The 16170-nt window shown below is 47.8% G+C and overlaps 1 protein-coding gene across 1 annotated transcript; it reads left to right on the plus strand.

Moving 5' to 3' along the window:
* Positions 1–7401: 7401 nt before the first annotated feature.
* Positions 7402–14062, plus strand: ATP5F1D (ATP synthase F1 subunit delta). Its single transcript, XM_072601374.1, has 5 exons — positions 7402–7668; positions 8716–8869; positions 10747–10835; positions 12825–12956; positions 13886–14062. The coding sequence occupies exons 1-4, from the start codon at positions 7510–7512 to the stop codon at positions 12948–12950; spliced, it is 528 nt and encodes a 175-aa protein (XP_072457475.1). The 5' UTR covers positions 7402–7509; the 3' UTR covers positions 12951–12956; positions 13886–14062.
* Positions 14063–16170: the final 2108 nt, after the last annotated feature.

The following is a 16170-nucleotide window of genomic DNA, read 5'->3' on the forward strand; positions in this document are numbered from 1 at the left end:
CCTCAAAGCAAAATGCCAACCTCCCAGAATGTATAACAAAGATTCAGCCCCTGACTGGCTCCCAGCCCAAAGGCACAATCTGTGACCCAGAAAAACTGTGAATTATCAGGGTTCAAAGGAGATTACTCCTTCAGATGTTTAAAATTTAGTCTGAGTGTGGGAAACTGAAATCCGAAAAGAAAACAACAAAAATCCCACCTTGCTTGAACTTACACTCACCTAACCTCTCAATGCCCTAACCAACTGTCTGAGACTATAAATTACAGAAGAGTTGTAGATTTTTGTTGGTGGAAGGAATTTTATTTGTGGAAGAAGCACCAGGAGTTTCCTGCACAGATAAAATCAGAGCAGGATCCTCTCTTCACCCTCCCAGCCCATCTTTTTAAGTTAGACCTCAATGTTTTTGTCACTCCTTTTTGGATCCTATTGTCCATTCTTAGCTATTCCTCCGCTGGTTGTCCCATCTCTGTTATCTGCAACCTGATAAACAGGCCATTTAGCCTTAAGGTATCCAAGTCATTGATAAAAAGTATTAAACAGGATGGGACCCAGTACAGATCCATGAGGCACTCCACTAGAGACCTCTTTCTGAGATGACATCAACAATTAATGGCTGCCTTTGGGTCCAGTCACTCTACTGGATCCAAATCTACATAATTTTACTATCAGAGAGCCTTCATCCTTTCACATTTTTGAAAGGTTAACATGAGAAACTTTGTTCAAACACTTTGCTAAAATCTAACCAGATTATATCCATAAACATTACTGAATTTCCATTGCTCCTAGTTATGTCCTCTGAGGGCAAAAGGAACAAATTACCCCGCTTCCACATGGCAACTCTTCACAAATAGTCATTATTATTCCCACTTTACAGATTAACAAACTGAGGGTCAGAGAAACAACTCAGTGTCACAACCAGGATTTAAACCCAGGTTTTCCTGGCATCGGGCCTAGCACTCTAGCCATTATACCACAATGTATAGGACCATGAATGCCCTGAAGTAGATTAATCTGAACTTTGGCTGAAGATTTTCAAATAGAATAGCTGATACGCTCTAGTCAATGAATGATTATTTTGGCAACTTTGTAACTTTAAGCAAATCTTTTTCTCTCTGGGCTTGTTTCCCCATCTACAAAATGAAGAATCCCTCCTGGAAGCTGGCAGGAGGGGTCATGTGGTTTGGAAAGACTCTTACATTTAGAATGGGAGGATTCAGGTTTGAATATTGTCAATGTTGCTTTCAGCCTCAGTGACTATGGACAAGTCTTTCCTCTTCCCTACTCTTCAATATCCTTTTCCATAAAATGTGGAGGTTGGAGCTTTTTAGCACGATGTTTTCAACAATGTTGTCAGGTGCCTTCAATGAGGTACAGTATTCAATGAGGATGAGTACAGTATTAAGGTCAGTTACTTTGATGATGGAGAATTATCTAACTTGAAAAGGCTACAAGCCAAGACTAAAGTAGAGGGAGAGTTGGTGCATGCTTTTGTTTGCAGATGAATGTGCACTCAATGAAGCCTCTGAAGCTGAGATCCAATAAAGTATGGATCAATTCTCTGCTGCTTGTGCTAATTTTGGCCTAACAATTAACACCAAGAAAACACAGGTGCTCCATCAGCCAGAGCCACACCATTCGTATATGGAGCTGTTGGTTATAGCAAATGGAGAAGTTTTGAACATTATGGATAAGTTCACTTACTATGGCAGTATATTTTCCAGGGATGTACACATAGATGTTGAGCTTTATGTACACGTTGCCAGAGCTATCTCAGTGTTTGGAAGCCTCTGAAGGAAAGTGTGGGGAAAAAAGGGTCATGGGCTGCCTACCAAACTGAAGCTCTACAGAGCCACTATGCTGACCTCATTGCTGTATGCCTGTGACATTTGGACAGTCTACCAGCACCATGCCAGAAAACTCAATTGTTTCCATTTGAATTATCTTAGGAAGATTCTGAAGATCACCTGGCGGGATAAGGTACCAGACCAGAAAAGGTCCTTTCTTGACCTAAATTGCCAAGCATTCAAATCTATTGCAGAAAGTGCAGCTCAGATGGGCTGCCAAATATATACTTGCCTAAAAAACTATTTTATGGAGAACTCACATGAGGCAATACTCACGTGGTGATCAGAAGAATCGATACAGAGGGTGGAGCCAAGATGGCCAAGTAAAAGCAAGGACTCACCTAAGCTCTCCCCCAAATGCCTCCAAATACCTTTAATTAATGACTTCAAACAAACTCTAGAGCAACAAATCCCACAAAAAGATGGAGTGAAACAATTTTCCGGCTCAAAAGAACTCCTAAGTTTGGCAGGAAAGGTCTGTTGCACTAGGGTGAGAGTGCAGACCATGCCAAGGCAGACCTGGCCCCAGCAAACTAGGAGTGGACTTGGAGGCAGCTGAATCAGTGGAAGAAGTGGCAGTCTCCAGACCTCTCAGCCCACAGACACCAAAGTCAGCTTAGAAGGTTGACAAGAAAGGTCTGTTGCACTTGGGTGAGAGAGGAACACAGCTGTGGCACAGGCCACACCAGTATAGGTTTCGCCACAGCAAACCAGAAGCAGGCCTTGGGAGTGACTGAATCAGCAGTGGCAGCTTCTGGAGCTCAGTCGACAGACGGTAGAGGGGTCAAACAACTTGTCAGAAGGCGATTACAGGGGTCTCTTTGCTAGCACTAAGGCAGGACTCTGTTGCTTTGCCCATACTTGGATATGGGTTACAGTCCTGGGTGAAAAATTCCAAGGAGCAGAGGAGCACTAGCACATCAGAGCTTGTGACTATAGCAGAACAGGGACCTTCCTCACAGTTCCAGGGCAGAAAAGACTGCTTGTGATCACTCACAGACCAGAGCACAGGCCAGGAGAGGAGTAAACATCTGTCCTTAGATCGTATCACCTTGGAAGAACTGAAAACTTACAGGTCCCTAGAAGTATCTCTCAAAATAGCTACACAAAACCCCTGCAGCTTGGAATAGTTCACCCTCCACCCTAGAAGCAAAGCCCTATTTTATTTTATTTTTATATTTTTATTATTATTATTATTTTTTAATGTTTAACAATCACTGCCATAAAATTAAGATTTTATCCCCCCCACACCTAACCCCCGCTACCTCTCTCCCTCCCCACGACCACACACAATTCTGTATAGGTTCTACATTTCCTACTGAGTACATTTTCACTATAGTCATGCTATGTAGTCGAACTAAAATAAATGGAAGAAATCATATAACAAATCAAAACATGATACACAAAAACACACACAAACATGATCTGCTACATTCTGTGAATGACTTCCATATTTCTTTCTCTGAGTGTGGAAGGCATTTTGCCTTAGAAAACCACCATTGGGATTTTTTTTTTTAATAAGTTCTTATGTTATTACAAAATTCCAAGTCTACCAGAAAAAACTCTCACACACTGTGGTCCTTGCTGTGCACAAAGTTCTCCTGGTTCTGCTCCTTTCGCTCAGCATTAGATCATATAAGTCTTTCCAGGCTTCTCTGAAGTCTTCCTGTTCATCATTTATTGTAGCACAATAATATTCCATTACATTCATATACCATAATTTATTCAGCCATTCCCCAATTGATGGACATCCCCTTGACTTCCAGTTTTTAGCAACTACAACGAGTGCTGCTATAAATATTTTTGTACATGTGGGACCCTTTCCCATTTTTATGATCTCTTGGGGATATAGTCCTAGTAGCGATATTGCTGGGTCAAAGGGTATGCACATTTTTGTAGCCCTTTGGGCATAGTTCCAAATTGCTCTCCAGAATGGTTGGATGACCTCGCAGCTCCACCAACAATGAATTAGTGTTCCAACTCTCCCACATCCTCTCCAGCATTTATCATTTTCTTGTTCTGTCATGTCTGCCAGTCTTATAGGTGTGATGTGGTATCTCAGAGTTGTTTTGATTTGCATCTCTCTAATCAACAGTGATTTAGAGCATTTTTTCATATGATTATAGATATCTTTAATTTCTTCTTCCGAAAATTGCCTGTTCATATCCTTTGATCATTTATCAATTGGGGAAGCAAAGCCCTATTTTATCAGGCTGGGAAAATGAGCAAACAACAGAAAAAAATCAGATCATAGGAGGTTACTATGGTGACAAGAAAGATCAAAACACACACTCAAAAGAAGACATCAAAGTCAAAGCTCCTCCATCCAAAGCCTCCAAGAAAAATATGAATTGGTCTCAGGCCATGGAAGAGCTCAAAAAGGATTCTGAAAATCAAGTAAGAGAGGTCGAGTAAAAATTGGGAAAAGAAATGTGAGTGATGCAAGGAAATAATGAAAAGTGAGTAAACCACTTGGTAAAGGAGATACACAAAAAAATACAGAAGAAAATAACAGACTGGGCCATATGGTAAAAAGAGGTACAAGAAGTCAGTGAGGAGAAAATGTCTTAAAAAGCAGAATTGGACAAATGGGGGGAAGCACAAAAATTCACTGGAAAAGAAATTTATAAAATGTAAAATTGGCCAAATGGAAAAGGAAGTACAAAAACTCACTGAAGAAAATAATTCTTTAAAAATTAGAATTGAACAAGTAGAAGCTAATGACTTTATAGGAAATCAAGAAACAAAACAAAAGAATGAAAAATAGAAGGCAATGTGAAATATCTCATTGGAAAAACAACTGACCTGGAAAATAGATCCAGGAGAGATAATTTAAAAATTATTTGACTACCTGAAAGCCATGATCAAAAAACGAACCTAGATATCATCTTCTAAGAAATCTTCATGGAAAACATTCTAAGAACCAGAGAGTAAAATAGAAACTGAAAGAATCCAGTGACCACCTCCTAAAAGATATCCCAAAATGAAAACTCCCCAGAAGGTTATAGCCAAATTCCAGAGCTCTCAAGTCAAGGAGAAAATATTGCAAGCAACCAGAAAGAAACAACTCAAGTATCATGGAGCCACAGTCAGGATAACACAATATTTAGTAGCTTCTACATTAAAGCATCAGAGGGCTTGGAATATGATATTCTGGAGGGCAAAGAAGCTAGGATTACAACCAAGAATCACCTACTCAGCAAAATTCAGTATAATGCTTCAGGGGAAAAAATGGATATTTAATGAAATAGAGGACTTTCAAGCATTCCTGATGAAAAAACTAGAGCTGAATAGGAAATCTGACTTGCATTTGAAAATTTGAGACTCAAGGTAAAGAGGAAAGGGAAATTATAAGGGACTTAATAAGGTTAAAGTGTTTATACTCCTACAAGATAAGATACTACTTAAAACCCAAAAGAAGTCTCTAATTATTAGGGCAGTTAGAAAGAGTATATATAGGCAGAGGACACAGGTGTGAGTTGAATATGAAGGGATGATATCTAAAAAAATAAAATTAAGGGGGTGAGAAAGAAGAATGTACTGGGAGAAAAGGAAAGGGAGAGATGGGGTAAATTACCTCACACAAAAGAAGCAAGAAAAAGCTTTTCCAGTGGAATGGAAGAGGGGGAAGTGATGAGAGTGAGTGAACCTTACTGTCACCAGATTTGGCTCAAAGAAGGAATATAACATATACCCTCAACTGGGTATGGAAATCTATCTTACCCAACAGGTAAATAGGAGGGGAAGGGGATAAGAGAAGAGGGTGGGATGATAGAAGGGAGGGCAGATTGAGGGAGGAGGTAATCAGAAGCAAAACACTTTTGAGGAAGAACAGAGTGAAAAAAAGAGAATAGAATAAAGGCTGTGGGAGGAATAGGAAGGAGGAAAAGACAGTTAGCAATAATAACTGAAAAAAATTTTTGAAGCAAGTTTCTCTGACAAAGGCTTCATTTCTCAAACATATAGAGAACTGAGTCCAATTTAGAGCCATTCCCCTAATGATAAATGATCAAAAAATATGAACAGTTTTCAGATGAAGTAATCAAAGCTATCTATAGCCATATGAAAAAATTCTATAACTCACTATTGATTGGAGAAATGCAAATTAAAACAATTCTGAGGTACTACCTCATACCTATTCAATCGGCTAATAGGACAGTAAAAGAAAATGACAAATGGTGGAAGGAATGTGGGGAAAATGAAACATTAATGCACTGTTGGTGGAGTTGTGAACTGATTCAACCATTCTGCAGAGCAATTTGGAACTGTGCCCGAAGAGCTACAAAACCATTTGACCTAGCAATAACACTACTAGATGTGTATCGCAAAAGAGATTTTAAAAAAAGGAAAAGGAAAAAGCCTACATGTACAAAAATACTTATAGCAGCTCTTTTCTGGTGGCAAAGAATTGGAAATTGAGGGGATGCCTATCCAGGAATAGCTGAACAAATTGTGGCGTGTGATTATGATGGAATACTGCTGTGGTGAGAGAAATGAGGAGCAGGATGCTCTCAGAAAAACCTGGAAAGACTCACATGTGGCGATGCAAAGGGAAATGCACTGTGTACAAAGTATAGAGCAATATTGTAACATAATCAGCTGTGAATGACTTGGCTAGTCTCAGCAATACAACAATCCAAGACAGCTCTGAAGGATTTATCGATTGTTGCTCCTGAATTAATATTGCTGAATTGGTAAGATGCCATGGAAAGAACCCTTGGAGTCAGGAGACCAGGGCTTTTGTCCAGCTTTGGTTCTGACAAGCTATGGGGAGTCCCTTCCCCTTCCCCTCCCCTCCCTCCCCCATGCCCTTGGTTTCCTTATTCACAAGAAAAGATTTTGAAATCCCCTTCAGCTCTAAATCCCATGAATCTTTTATGTCTCTGTGCCTCAGTTTCTCCCTTTGTAAAAAGTAGGGGTTGGAGAATATGATCTCTAAGGTCCTTTCCAGCTCCCGTCACTCTTCTAGACTCAGTTTCCTCATCTGTAAAAAGGGAAGATTGGGCTAACTGGCCGCTTGGATCCTTCCAGCCACTGCTAGCTTTTCCCTTCTGAGGTTTCTCCAAGTCCTGCCCTTCTCCATTCTCTCCACGATCCCAAGATCTGAGGCAATGGAAGTTTGTCTGAACTGATGCGGGGCCATGTGGCCAACCCAGCGCGACCCCTTACAGGACAGTCCTGTTCATGGGAAGCGTCCAGCGCTCTGCTCAGAGTGACCGCGAAGCCTCGTGGATGCAGGACTCCGCCACCGGGCAGGTCCAACGGGTCCACTGTATTCTGCTTGGCTATACTGATTTGTTAAAAAGCGGAGTTTCGATGCAGAGGTGGGGATGGGGGTGAGCTCGGCAGTGGCAGCGATACAGAAGGGAAAGAAAGAGTACTAACAAGACATGTGCAACGTTCATCTTCAGACCTTCAACTGAGTCATTTCCTCATGCTGAAGCCAGAGGTCTTCAGGAGTTGCCTGAGGGAGAACTACGACTCCCGACAGCCCGTGCGGTAGCGTCGTGACTTCTGCGCCCAGGTCGCCCCCGTGGCCTGCTGGGAGCGGTAGTCCGCGTCGCCTTTCCCAGGCTCCCCTGCGCAGCCCGCCTCTCCGTCCTTGGCCCGGCTGCCCGGTCCCCTTCTCCCGCTACCCGGCCTGTAGTCCCCCGTCGCTGCCACCATGCTGCCCACCACACTGCTCCGCCGCTGCGGCCTCCGCCTGCTGCGCCAAGCCCGGCTCCCGGCCCCTCCGGCCCGCGCCTACGCCGAGGCCGCCCCGGCCGCCGCCGCCGCCGCCGTCCCCGGCCAGATGTCCTTCACCTTCGCCTCCCCGACGCAGGTGCGGCCTCCGGGCCAGCCGGGGCGGGGGACCTGGGGGGCTCACCCCGGGGGGGCCGCGGGCGGGAGGGGGGCGGCTCTAGGCGCGAGGGGGCCGCCCAGTCTCGACCTTCGGAGGACCTCCGCGTGGGCGGGGGCGCCCCGGGACACGACCTTTCCCCTCTCTGGGCCTCCTTCCGGTGCTGTAAAGTGGGCGACTCGGGCTAAATCCCCGAGCCCCCCAGGGGGTGTCCCCCCTAACATCCTGGGCCCTAGGGCCTCCGCCCCAGCTCTGGTGTTCTGGGTTCTTGGGACTCTCCCTAGCTCTGATGTTCTGGGTTCTAGGTCCCCCAGCTCTGGTGTTCTGGATTCTACCCCCCCCCCCCCCCGCCCCCAGCTCTGACATCCCATGTTCTAAGGGCTCTCCCAGCTCTAACTTTCCATGTGCTAAGAGCCCTCCAAGCTCTGACGTTCCACATTTGTGGATAGGGATTGAGCCAGATTCTGTGCTTTTATTGGTCTAGCTTGAGGAAACTCCCTCTGCCAGTGTAGGTCAGGGTCCTCTCTGTCCCTTTGAAGGAGCTGCCTGGAGCACTGGGGTCCTGTAGCCATTGTTAGTCAGAGACAGAACTTGAACCCACGTCTTCCGGCTTCAGGGCCAGCTCTCTGGCCACTACCTGGGGCTGCCTCTGCTCTGCCTTCCAGAGCATAAGATTGTGCACCTCCCCCCAATTTATAACAAAGCAGAAATAGCAGTTGCTTGGACAGAAGGTCATTCCATGCGGGGCCCAGTCTTTCACCTGGGTGTTGTGAACAAATCACTGCACTTTTCTGACCTTCAGTCTTCTCCTCTGTGTGGTGGGTATAACAGTACTTGTACCATCCAGCTCCTCGGGTCCTGAGGAAAGTGAGTTCCTGTCTGGGCTGTCACCTGTTCTCCTCATCCTTTTAGGAGGGGGTGCTCCTCCTAGGGTTTGAGCAAGACAAGAAAAAGCCAGGAGCATTCCCTCATTTCTCTCATACGGTCAAGGCCGACCACTGAGCCTTTGCCCTCCCCTTGACTCTCCAGGTGTATTTCAACGAGGCCAACGTGAAGCAGGTGGATGTCCCAACCCTGAGTGGAGCCTTTGGGATCCTCGCTGCCCACGTCCCCACCCTGCAGGTGCTGAAGCCTGGTGTGGTGACTGTGTATGCTGAGGATGGCACCACCACCAAGTATTTTGGTATGTGTATATATGAGGGCACTTTGAGGTCTTTATCAGCTTTGAAAAATAAGACTTTTTTTTAATCAAGTGTGGGAAAGAACATTGGAGTTGGAGTCAGGAAAACGGAGTTTTAGTCCTGTCTGGCTCTGTCGCCAACTCCATATGTTATCTAGGAAAGTGATGTCAGACTCAGAGTGACCCGGGGACCGCTAGTCCATGGCTTAGTCTTAATGCAATATTAGCTTTGTTTTGTTTTATTTTATTTTTATCTCAATAAATACTTCCCAATTACGTTTTGATCTGGTTTAGGTCACTTAGGGCCCAAGGGCCTTGTGTCTGACACATAGACTTGCTCTGCCCGGCCCCAAAGGGCAGAGCCAGGAACATCAGAGAGGCAGATTTATGCCCAGCGTCAGGAAGAACCCCCTAGCCTACATGATATGAGCTGCTACCAGAGGCATGGGGGAGGGGGGGGTGCAGTCCTGCTTTTTGGAGGGCTTCCAGGAAGGGCTGGTCAAGAGCTTCCGAAAATGATGTAGGGACAGAGGTAGCTCTTTGGTTCGGGGATGGGTTGGGCTAGAGAGCTTCTGGGGTCCATTCCAACCCTGGATCCTCTGGTGTGTGACACTTGCCTTCAGTTCTCAGTGGGCATCGAGGTGGCACAGTGGGTAGACTGTGGGGCCTGAATCCAGGAGGACCACAGTCCAAATCTGGCTTCAGACACTTACTAGCTGGGTGACCTTGGACAAGTCACTTGACCCTGTTTGTTTCAGTCCCTCATCTATAAAATGAAGGAAATGGCAAACTACTACAGTATCACTGCCAAGAAAATCTCAAATGGGGTCACACAAAGAGTGGGGCACAACTGCACAACAAATAATGTGGTTCCTCAGTTTCCCTCTTTGTAAAATGACTGGGTTGGAACTAGGACAATTCAAAGAACTCGCTGTGGTTAGAAACAAAGGTGCTTTTAGCTCTAACATTCTTAGAAAACACACACACACAGCATCCCCCAATTTGACAATAAGAGGCCAGACCTTAAAGTCCTCTCTAGAAGGACTGTCAAGAGCTAGGTCTTGCGTAGAAGGCTCACCTTCATGACACGTGCACACACACACGCACGCACACACACACACACACGCACACACACACACACACACATACACATACACACACACACAGTCAAGGAAGAGATAAGCGCAAATCAAACCTTAGACACATTACTATATGACCCTGGACAAATCATTTAACTTTCTGCCTCAGTTTCCTCATCTGTAAAATGGGGGTAATAATAGCACCTATACCTGGAGTTGTTATGAGGATAAAATGAGACAATGTTTATCTTTGCAGACCTGAAAGTGCTATATAAATGCTAGCAGTGGTTCATTTGCCACTGCAGCCTCCCCAGAAGGGCTCCCCAGTACCTTGGAGAACTCAGAAGGCTGATTCCAGCACCAGGCTTCCCCAGGTCCCCTCTCCTGCCCTCTGCTTTGGTCAAACCGTCTCTGGTCACTGTGCCCAGATCTGGGATTTGGGAAGCCCGGTGACAGACTCAGCTGTGTTCTGAGGAAGAGGGCCTGGAGACCAGTGAAAGCACCAGGACTCCTCAGCTGGGAGAAAGGGCTTTGGGAGACACAGGAGCTGGCTTTGCATTTGTAGCTTGTCTTGCCCAGAGTTGGGGGTGGGACCCAGGGAATGGAGCCACCCCGAGGAGGCATGGGATCCCTGTCACAGTAGGTGTTCGGGTCCCTGGCTGACCATTAAACAGAGATATGTTGAGGAGATTCCTGTTCAGCTGGGGGTTGCTGAGGCCCTTCTTTCTCAGAAGCCCCCGTTCTGAGCCAGCTCCTCCCCATCATGCCTCATTGGGCCCCTGTGCTCTGCTTCTCCCCCAGTTAGCAGTGGTTCTGTCACGGTGAATGCTGATTCCTCAGTGCAGCTGCTGGCGGAAGAAGCCGTGGCTCTGGACATGTTGGACCTGGCGGTGAGTCCCATTCCCCTCCCTGAGAGGATCCGCCCCAGGTGGCAGGCCCCTCACTGAAAAGAACCTTTGTCAGTCAGGCTCTCCACCCCTTCCATTTCTCAGCAGTCTTTGTCTCTGTCTGTCTGTCTCTCTTTCTCCAGGGCTTTATACCCACATTTGTAGGGAAAAGGGGGTAAGCGAGGGCCCATTTGTACTTCTTGAGGAGCTCATAGTCTAAGAGATGAGGAAAGCCATGGACAAACATCTGCACTGTAGGCATGATAGAGATGTTGTGATGTAGTGGGAAAGAGAACTGACCTTCTTTTCACAAGATCTGGCTTCTAATGGTCTACCCTTTGATTTTCTGCCACTGTGATACCCTCTTGAAAACTTAGTCTTATATGTGCACACCCTGCCTTACTGGCTGGTTATGAGGAGAGTGTTGTATAAGCGTGAACTTTTACTATCTTCTCTAGAGATGGGAATTTCTGTCATCAGATGAGGAGACAGGTCTGGAGCTGGAGGGTGGAGGGAGGAAGGCTGTGTGGAAAAGGGGCTACTATGGAGGCATGTTTAAGGTATGATGAGTCATCCAGTCTCATGTGAACAGTTGAGGGGTTGGTATGTGAGGTGAGAATGAAAGGACAGGAAGAAGATTGTGAGAATCACATGCCAGGCAGGGCAGTTGGCCTATTCTGCTGGGGGCCATGGGGAGCTCTGGACAGGGTTGGGGTACGTCAGATATATGAACAAAGCTGAGATTTAGAGAAGATGGTTCTGGCCACCTACGTTGGGGTGATGGTCAGAGGCTTTGCCTCCTGCTCCCACCATAAGCCTCTTGAGGCCAAGCACTGTCTCTTTCCATCTTTGTCATCTCCATCTGTACCCAGCATTAGACCTTGCAAATAGCAGATGTGTCATAAAGGTTCACTGAATGGAGACATCACCTGGGCACATGTTCATAACGCTCTAGGAGGCCCTGGCATGAGTCCCCTGCACCCTCCCCTCTTAGCCTCGATCCCCAATGGTGTTGAGGCCACCCCACCTGGGATCTGCAGGAGCAGCTGCAGCTTCTCCCCACCACCCCCGCATCCAGGTAACCCATCAACACCTACCTGGCAACGGGGCCTGGCTGACTCACCCACAGAGCAGACACCTGGCTCCTGCTTCTTGGAGTTCTTTGTCTCCTCCATGGAGGCCTGACTGCCTCTCTCTTTCCTGGCTTGGGGATGCTGGACGCCTTTTTGAGGCAAGCCTTGTACTCTTATCCTGGTCCAGCTTTCCTGCTTTGAACTCTGGCTCCCCGGGTGGATCCCAGGAGGCTGATCTAGCACCAGCCTTCTTTTCTGACGTGATAATTCAGTCCATCAGCAAGCATTGACCTGCCATGGGCTAGGCATTGTGCTAGGTGCTACAAAGGATGAAATAGTCCCTACTTAGAAAAATTTGCCTTCAGTTAGGAAGATTTTACACATACATATGAGGAAATACGGAGGTGGGGGGGTGACTCAGGAACCAGAAACGGCCTCATGGAGAAGTTAAGAGTGCCCTTGGAGCAAGGGGATCCAGGAGGCAGGAGGGAAGGGAGAGGGGAGTGCATTGTGAGCGGGGGCACAGCCAGGACAATGGCTTGGAGGCCAGATGGATGATCATATGTGAAGAGTAGTGAGGAGGCTGTTGAGAGAGTGAATGAGTGAATGGGAGCAGTGGGAGGCAGGCCTAGACCAAGTTGTAAAGAATTTCCGGTGCCCAGCAGGTGTTTGTATCTTGTCCTAGGGACAGGATGGGGAACCAGGGTTCAGTCACTCTCCCAACCCAAGTGGGACCCCCACCCACCCACTGGACCCACACCCATACAGCCCTCTCCTGTGCTCCATGAAAATGTGTCACCTATCCTCACTATGGGTGACACCTCCCTGCCCTGCTCCTACTGGTGGGGCCAGCCGTCCCAGAACATCATTTTTTTTTTTCACCCATAGTCCTCTTGTTTTCTTGTGGTTTGATTCTCAGGCTGCCAGATCCAACCTGGAAAAGGCACACTCAGACCTGTCAGGGGCAACAGACGAGGCAGCCCGGGCTGAGGTTCAGATCCGGATAGAAGCCAACGAAGCTATCGTGAAAGCGCTGGAATCATGAGCTGGGGTGAGCAGCTCGCAAGGCAGGAACAGGCCCTGGGTGGGGAAGAAGCCAGTCCTGGGAGGCTGATGGGCTCACTGAGGAGAGGAGATGTCCCAAAGGTAATGAGCTTCCTGTGACTGGAGGTGTTCAAGCAGAGAGGTTATCTGTGTTCCTAATGCCACTTGAGGGGATTCTTTTGCCAGGTCAGATTTGAGACCACGGGCTGGACTGGGGAGAATGTTTCAGATCTGAGCTCTGCTACCAACCTTAAGCCTCTCTGGGCATCAGTTTTTTATTCTCTCCAAGGTCCCTCCTGCTTAGAAGGAGAGGCTGATTCTGAGAAACAGATGGGAACCTGGCTTCGCCATTGGGGGCAGTGGCCACAGGGGGGCAGTACAAAGCAGTTCATGATGGCTGTGCTAGAGGACAGTGGAGGGAGTTCTGGCCTTTCCCAAGGAGACAATTTCTTAACTCCCGGAGTACCTAGCACAGTTCTCTGCACCCAGGAGGCCCTTCATAAATATTTGTTGAGGGAATGGTTGGTGCAGGGGACCACTGACTCCAGTCTTCTCATTTTACAGATGAGTAAACTGAGTCCCAGAGAGTGACTTGGCCAGTCACACAGATAGGAAGTGTTGAGCTTGGAGGGGGATATGGTTGTCCTCCCCTCCAGTCAGGGATCTTTTCCTGGACCCCAGAAGTGTAGCCTCTTGGCTCCTAGCCCCAAGCCCTCAGAGCTACATGAAGTTGCCACTTGGTTTAGAACCTAAAGTAATGCTTTTCTCCTCACCCTCAGAAGGGACCTTGGAAGTTAGAGGACTTTGAGGGCTGGTTAATCTGTCTGGGGAAGTTACCAGCTGTGACATTTGCAGGAGGGAGAGAGGGAGAAGGCTTGGACTCTACCTCCCACCACCAGTCCCTGTTGTTAATATTGCCTGCTCCACTTCGCATAGGAACCGAACCCTTGGAGTCATCCAGAGATGGTGTGACCGTTCTACTCCATGGCAATCACCCTGAGCTGAGGAGACCAGGACATAGCCAGGAAGGAAGAGGATACCTATCCCTCAATCCCCCTTTCTGCCTACCCCCCTGCCCTCCACCCCCAGATTAAAAACCACAAGACTTCTGGACTTTTTATTTGGCAGTGTCATTCCAAGTCAAGCCCAGCCTCTTTTTTTTCCTCTTATTTTCTGGGAGGGTGGGGCGAGGGAAAAGCTGGGCCCCCAGGGGGGAAGGGGGGAAGTCCAGCTCCTAGCCTAGTTTCTTCTGCCTTAGCCCCTCCCCTGCCTCCAGCTCCAGCCTCAGTCTGCCGGAAGGTCAGGGAATGGGGACTGGATTCCCTGTGCTCCCCACCAGGGAGTAATTCAGGAAAGGGACCTGCCCCCCTCCCTTCCCCTCCTCTGCTCCACATACCCCCAGTTGTGTTTTACTGTTTATTACCTTTGCCCTTACGGCATGAGTGGAGAAATCAGCAGACTGTGGAGCAGAGAGAACATTGGCTTCCAGGGTCATAGGCCCCTAGTAATAGCAGAGCTGGAGGGGACCTTAGCAATCTTCTAGTCTGCCCTCCCAAACAGCGCAGTAATTCTTCCTGAGGCCTCCCTGGCATCTTCAGTTCCACCAGTGTTGGGGAGCTTACTACTTCCCCCAAACCCTGCATTACCTCATTCCTAGCTCTACCCTCTGGGACCAAGTAGAGCTATCTGCTCCCTGTGACAAATGTTCCTCTAGATAACTGGAGACAATCACCAGAACAGTTCCCAGTGCCTGAAGAGCAGCTCCTGTGACATGGGTGCCCTTCCTTAGGGGTGGGGAAGGGGCAGAGCAATCCCCACCTCTCTCACCTGTTATTTTTAGGCCTTCACCTTATGTGGCCTTTGGGAGAGGTGTCCAGTCCTTTCCTGTCCGTCCCAGCTGAGAGCAGGTGCCACTTGTTTATTCCCGCCACCCCTCCCCCCCCCCATCATCCCCAAGCAGAGCTGACCTGCCTGCTGTTCCCTTATTGGAAGCTGAAGACTTGACCTTAGGTCCTGATTGGGAGGCAGGCTGGCCACTCACTGGGCACCTTGCACTCCAGGGCCTCAGCATTCCCACTGGAAGAGCTAGAAGAAATTGCAGAGATTCTCTAGTCAGCTTGTAGAACACCTGGACAAGGAGTTGTACCAAGGCTGACAGACTTTTGGAAGACCCCAGGAAGCCTTGGGCTCCTGCCCCATGGTCCAGACTCGTCTACCTTGTGTCCTGGCCTTGCAGGCTGGTCGGAGGGTACACAGAGGCTTGGCTTCCTCTTCCTGCAGTTTCCTAAGTCTATGAACTTGAAACTGAATTTTGTGATGCCGCATTTCATCACCCTTGGCCATCCCGGCTTTGACATTCTGTGTTCTAAGGTCCTCAGATTTGGCGTTTTCTGAAGGAATTATGGTGTAATGGAGGTGGCCCCAGACCCAAGAGTCCAGAATTCTAATCCCAACACTACCCTCCTATCCTCCTAACATGACTTGGGGCACTGTTAATGTGGGCTACAAGTTCAAGGTCCTACGGTTCCTATGAGGATCAAAGGAGATGCTGTTTGTACAGAAGAACCCTTGGCAACCTCATGACTATCAGTGTAAGTTATAACAATGACCGCTTTTATTATCCCATGCCTCTGCTCCTCCATCCTTCCTGACCTACCTGGGGCAGTGGACACAGCTGGCTCTTAGAGCCCATAATTCTTGATTAAGAGCTAGAAGTGACCTTTGACATCCTAATCTGACATCATCCACTGCTGCCCCTCCCCCCATTTTACAGGTGAGAAAACAGGCTGACTTGAAATGATTTGCCCCCATTAGAAGAGACCTTAGAACCCAATGTCACCTGGAAGGGACCTCAAAGCCTAGTCCAAAAGAGGAGACAAGAGGCCCTGGGAGGGGAAGTAATTTGCTCAATCCGGAAAGGACCTCATGAGATTGACTATTCCAGTTGGGTGGGATCTTTGAGGTCACTTAGCCCAACCCCTTTCAGAGATGAGGAAACAGGTCTAGAGAGGCTAAGTCACAGTAAGTAGGCAGCCCAGCTTCCCAGGCCTACTCCCCCTTGATGTCTTCCCTGTGGTTGAGGTGCAAGGAAGAAAGATGGCCTGACAGAACTAGTTAGGAGCAAAAGAGAGAGGGCAAGCTGTCTCAGGAAGACCCTGCTTCCAGTCAGTCAGCAGGAGACCCATCTGAGGGTGCAGCCTACTCTGAGCTACCCCACAAGC

The sequence above is a fragment of the Notamacropus eugenii genome, chromosome 4 (genome assembly GCF_028372415.1).
Source record: "Notamacropus eugenii isolate mMacEug1 chromosome 4, mMacEug1.pri_v2, whole genome shotgun sequence".
Lineage (NCBI taxonomy): Eukaryota > Metazoa > Chordata > Mammalia > Diprotodontia > Macropodidae > Notamacropus > Notamacropus eugenii.

What these genes read in the sequence shown, in the direction of transcription:
- ATP5F1D (XM_072601374.1), top strand. Translation starts at nt 7,510, where the DNA reads ATGCTGCCCACCACACTGCTCCGCCGCTGCGGCCTCCGCCTGCTGCGC. An exon ending in CACCACCACCAAGTATTTTG is followed by an intron (nt 8,870 to 10,746) that starts GTATGTGTATAT and finishes CTTCTCCCCCAG; the next exon opens with TTAGCAGTGGTTCTGTCACG. An exon ending in TGGACATGTTGGACCTGGCG is followed by an intron (nt 10,836 to 12,824) that starts GTGAGTCCCATT and finishes TTTGATTCTCAG; the next exon opens with GCTGCCAGATCCAACCTGGA.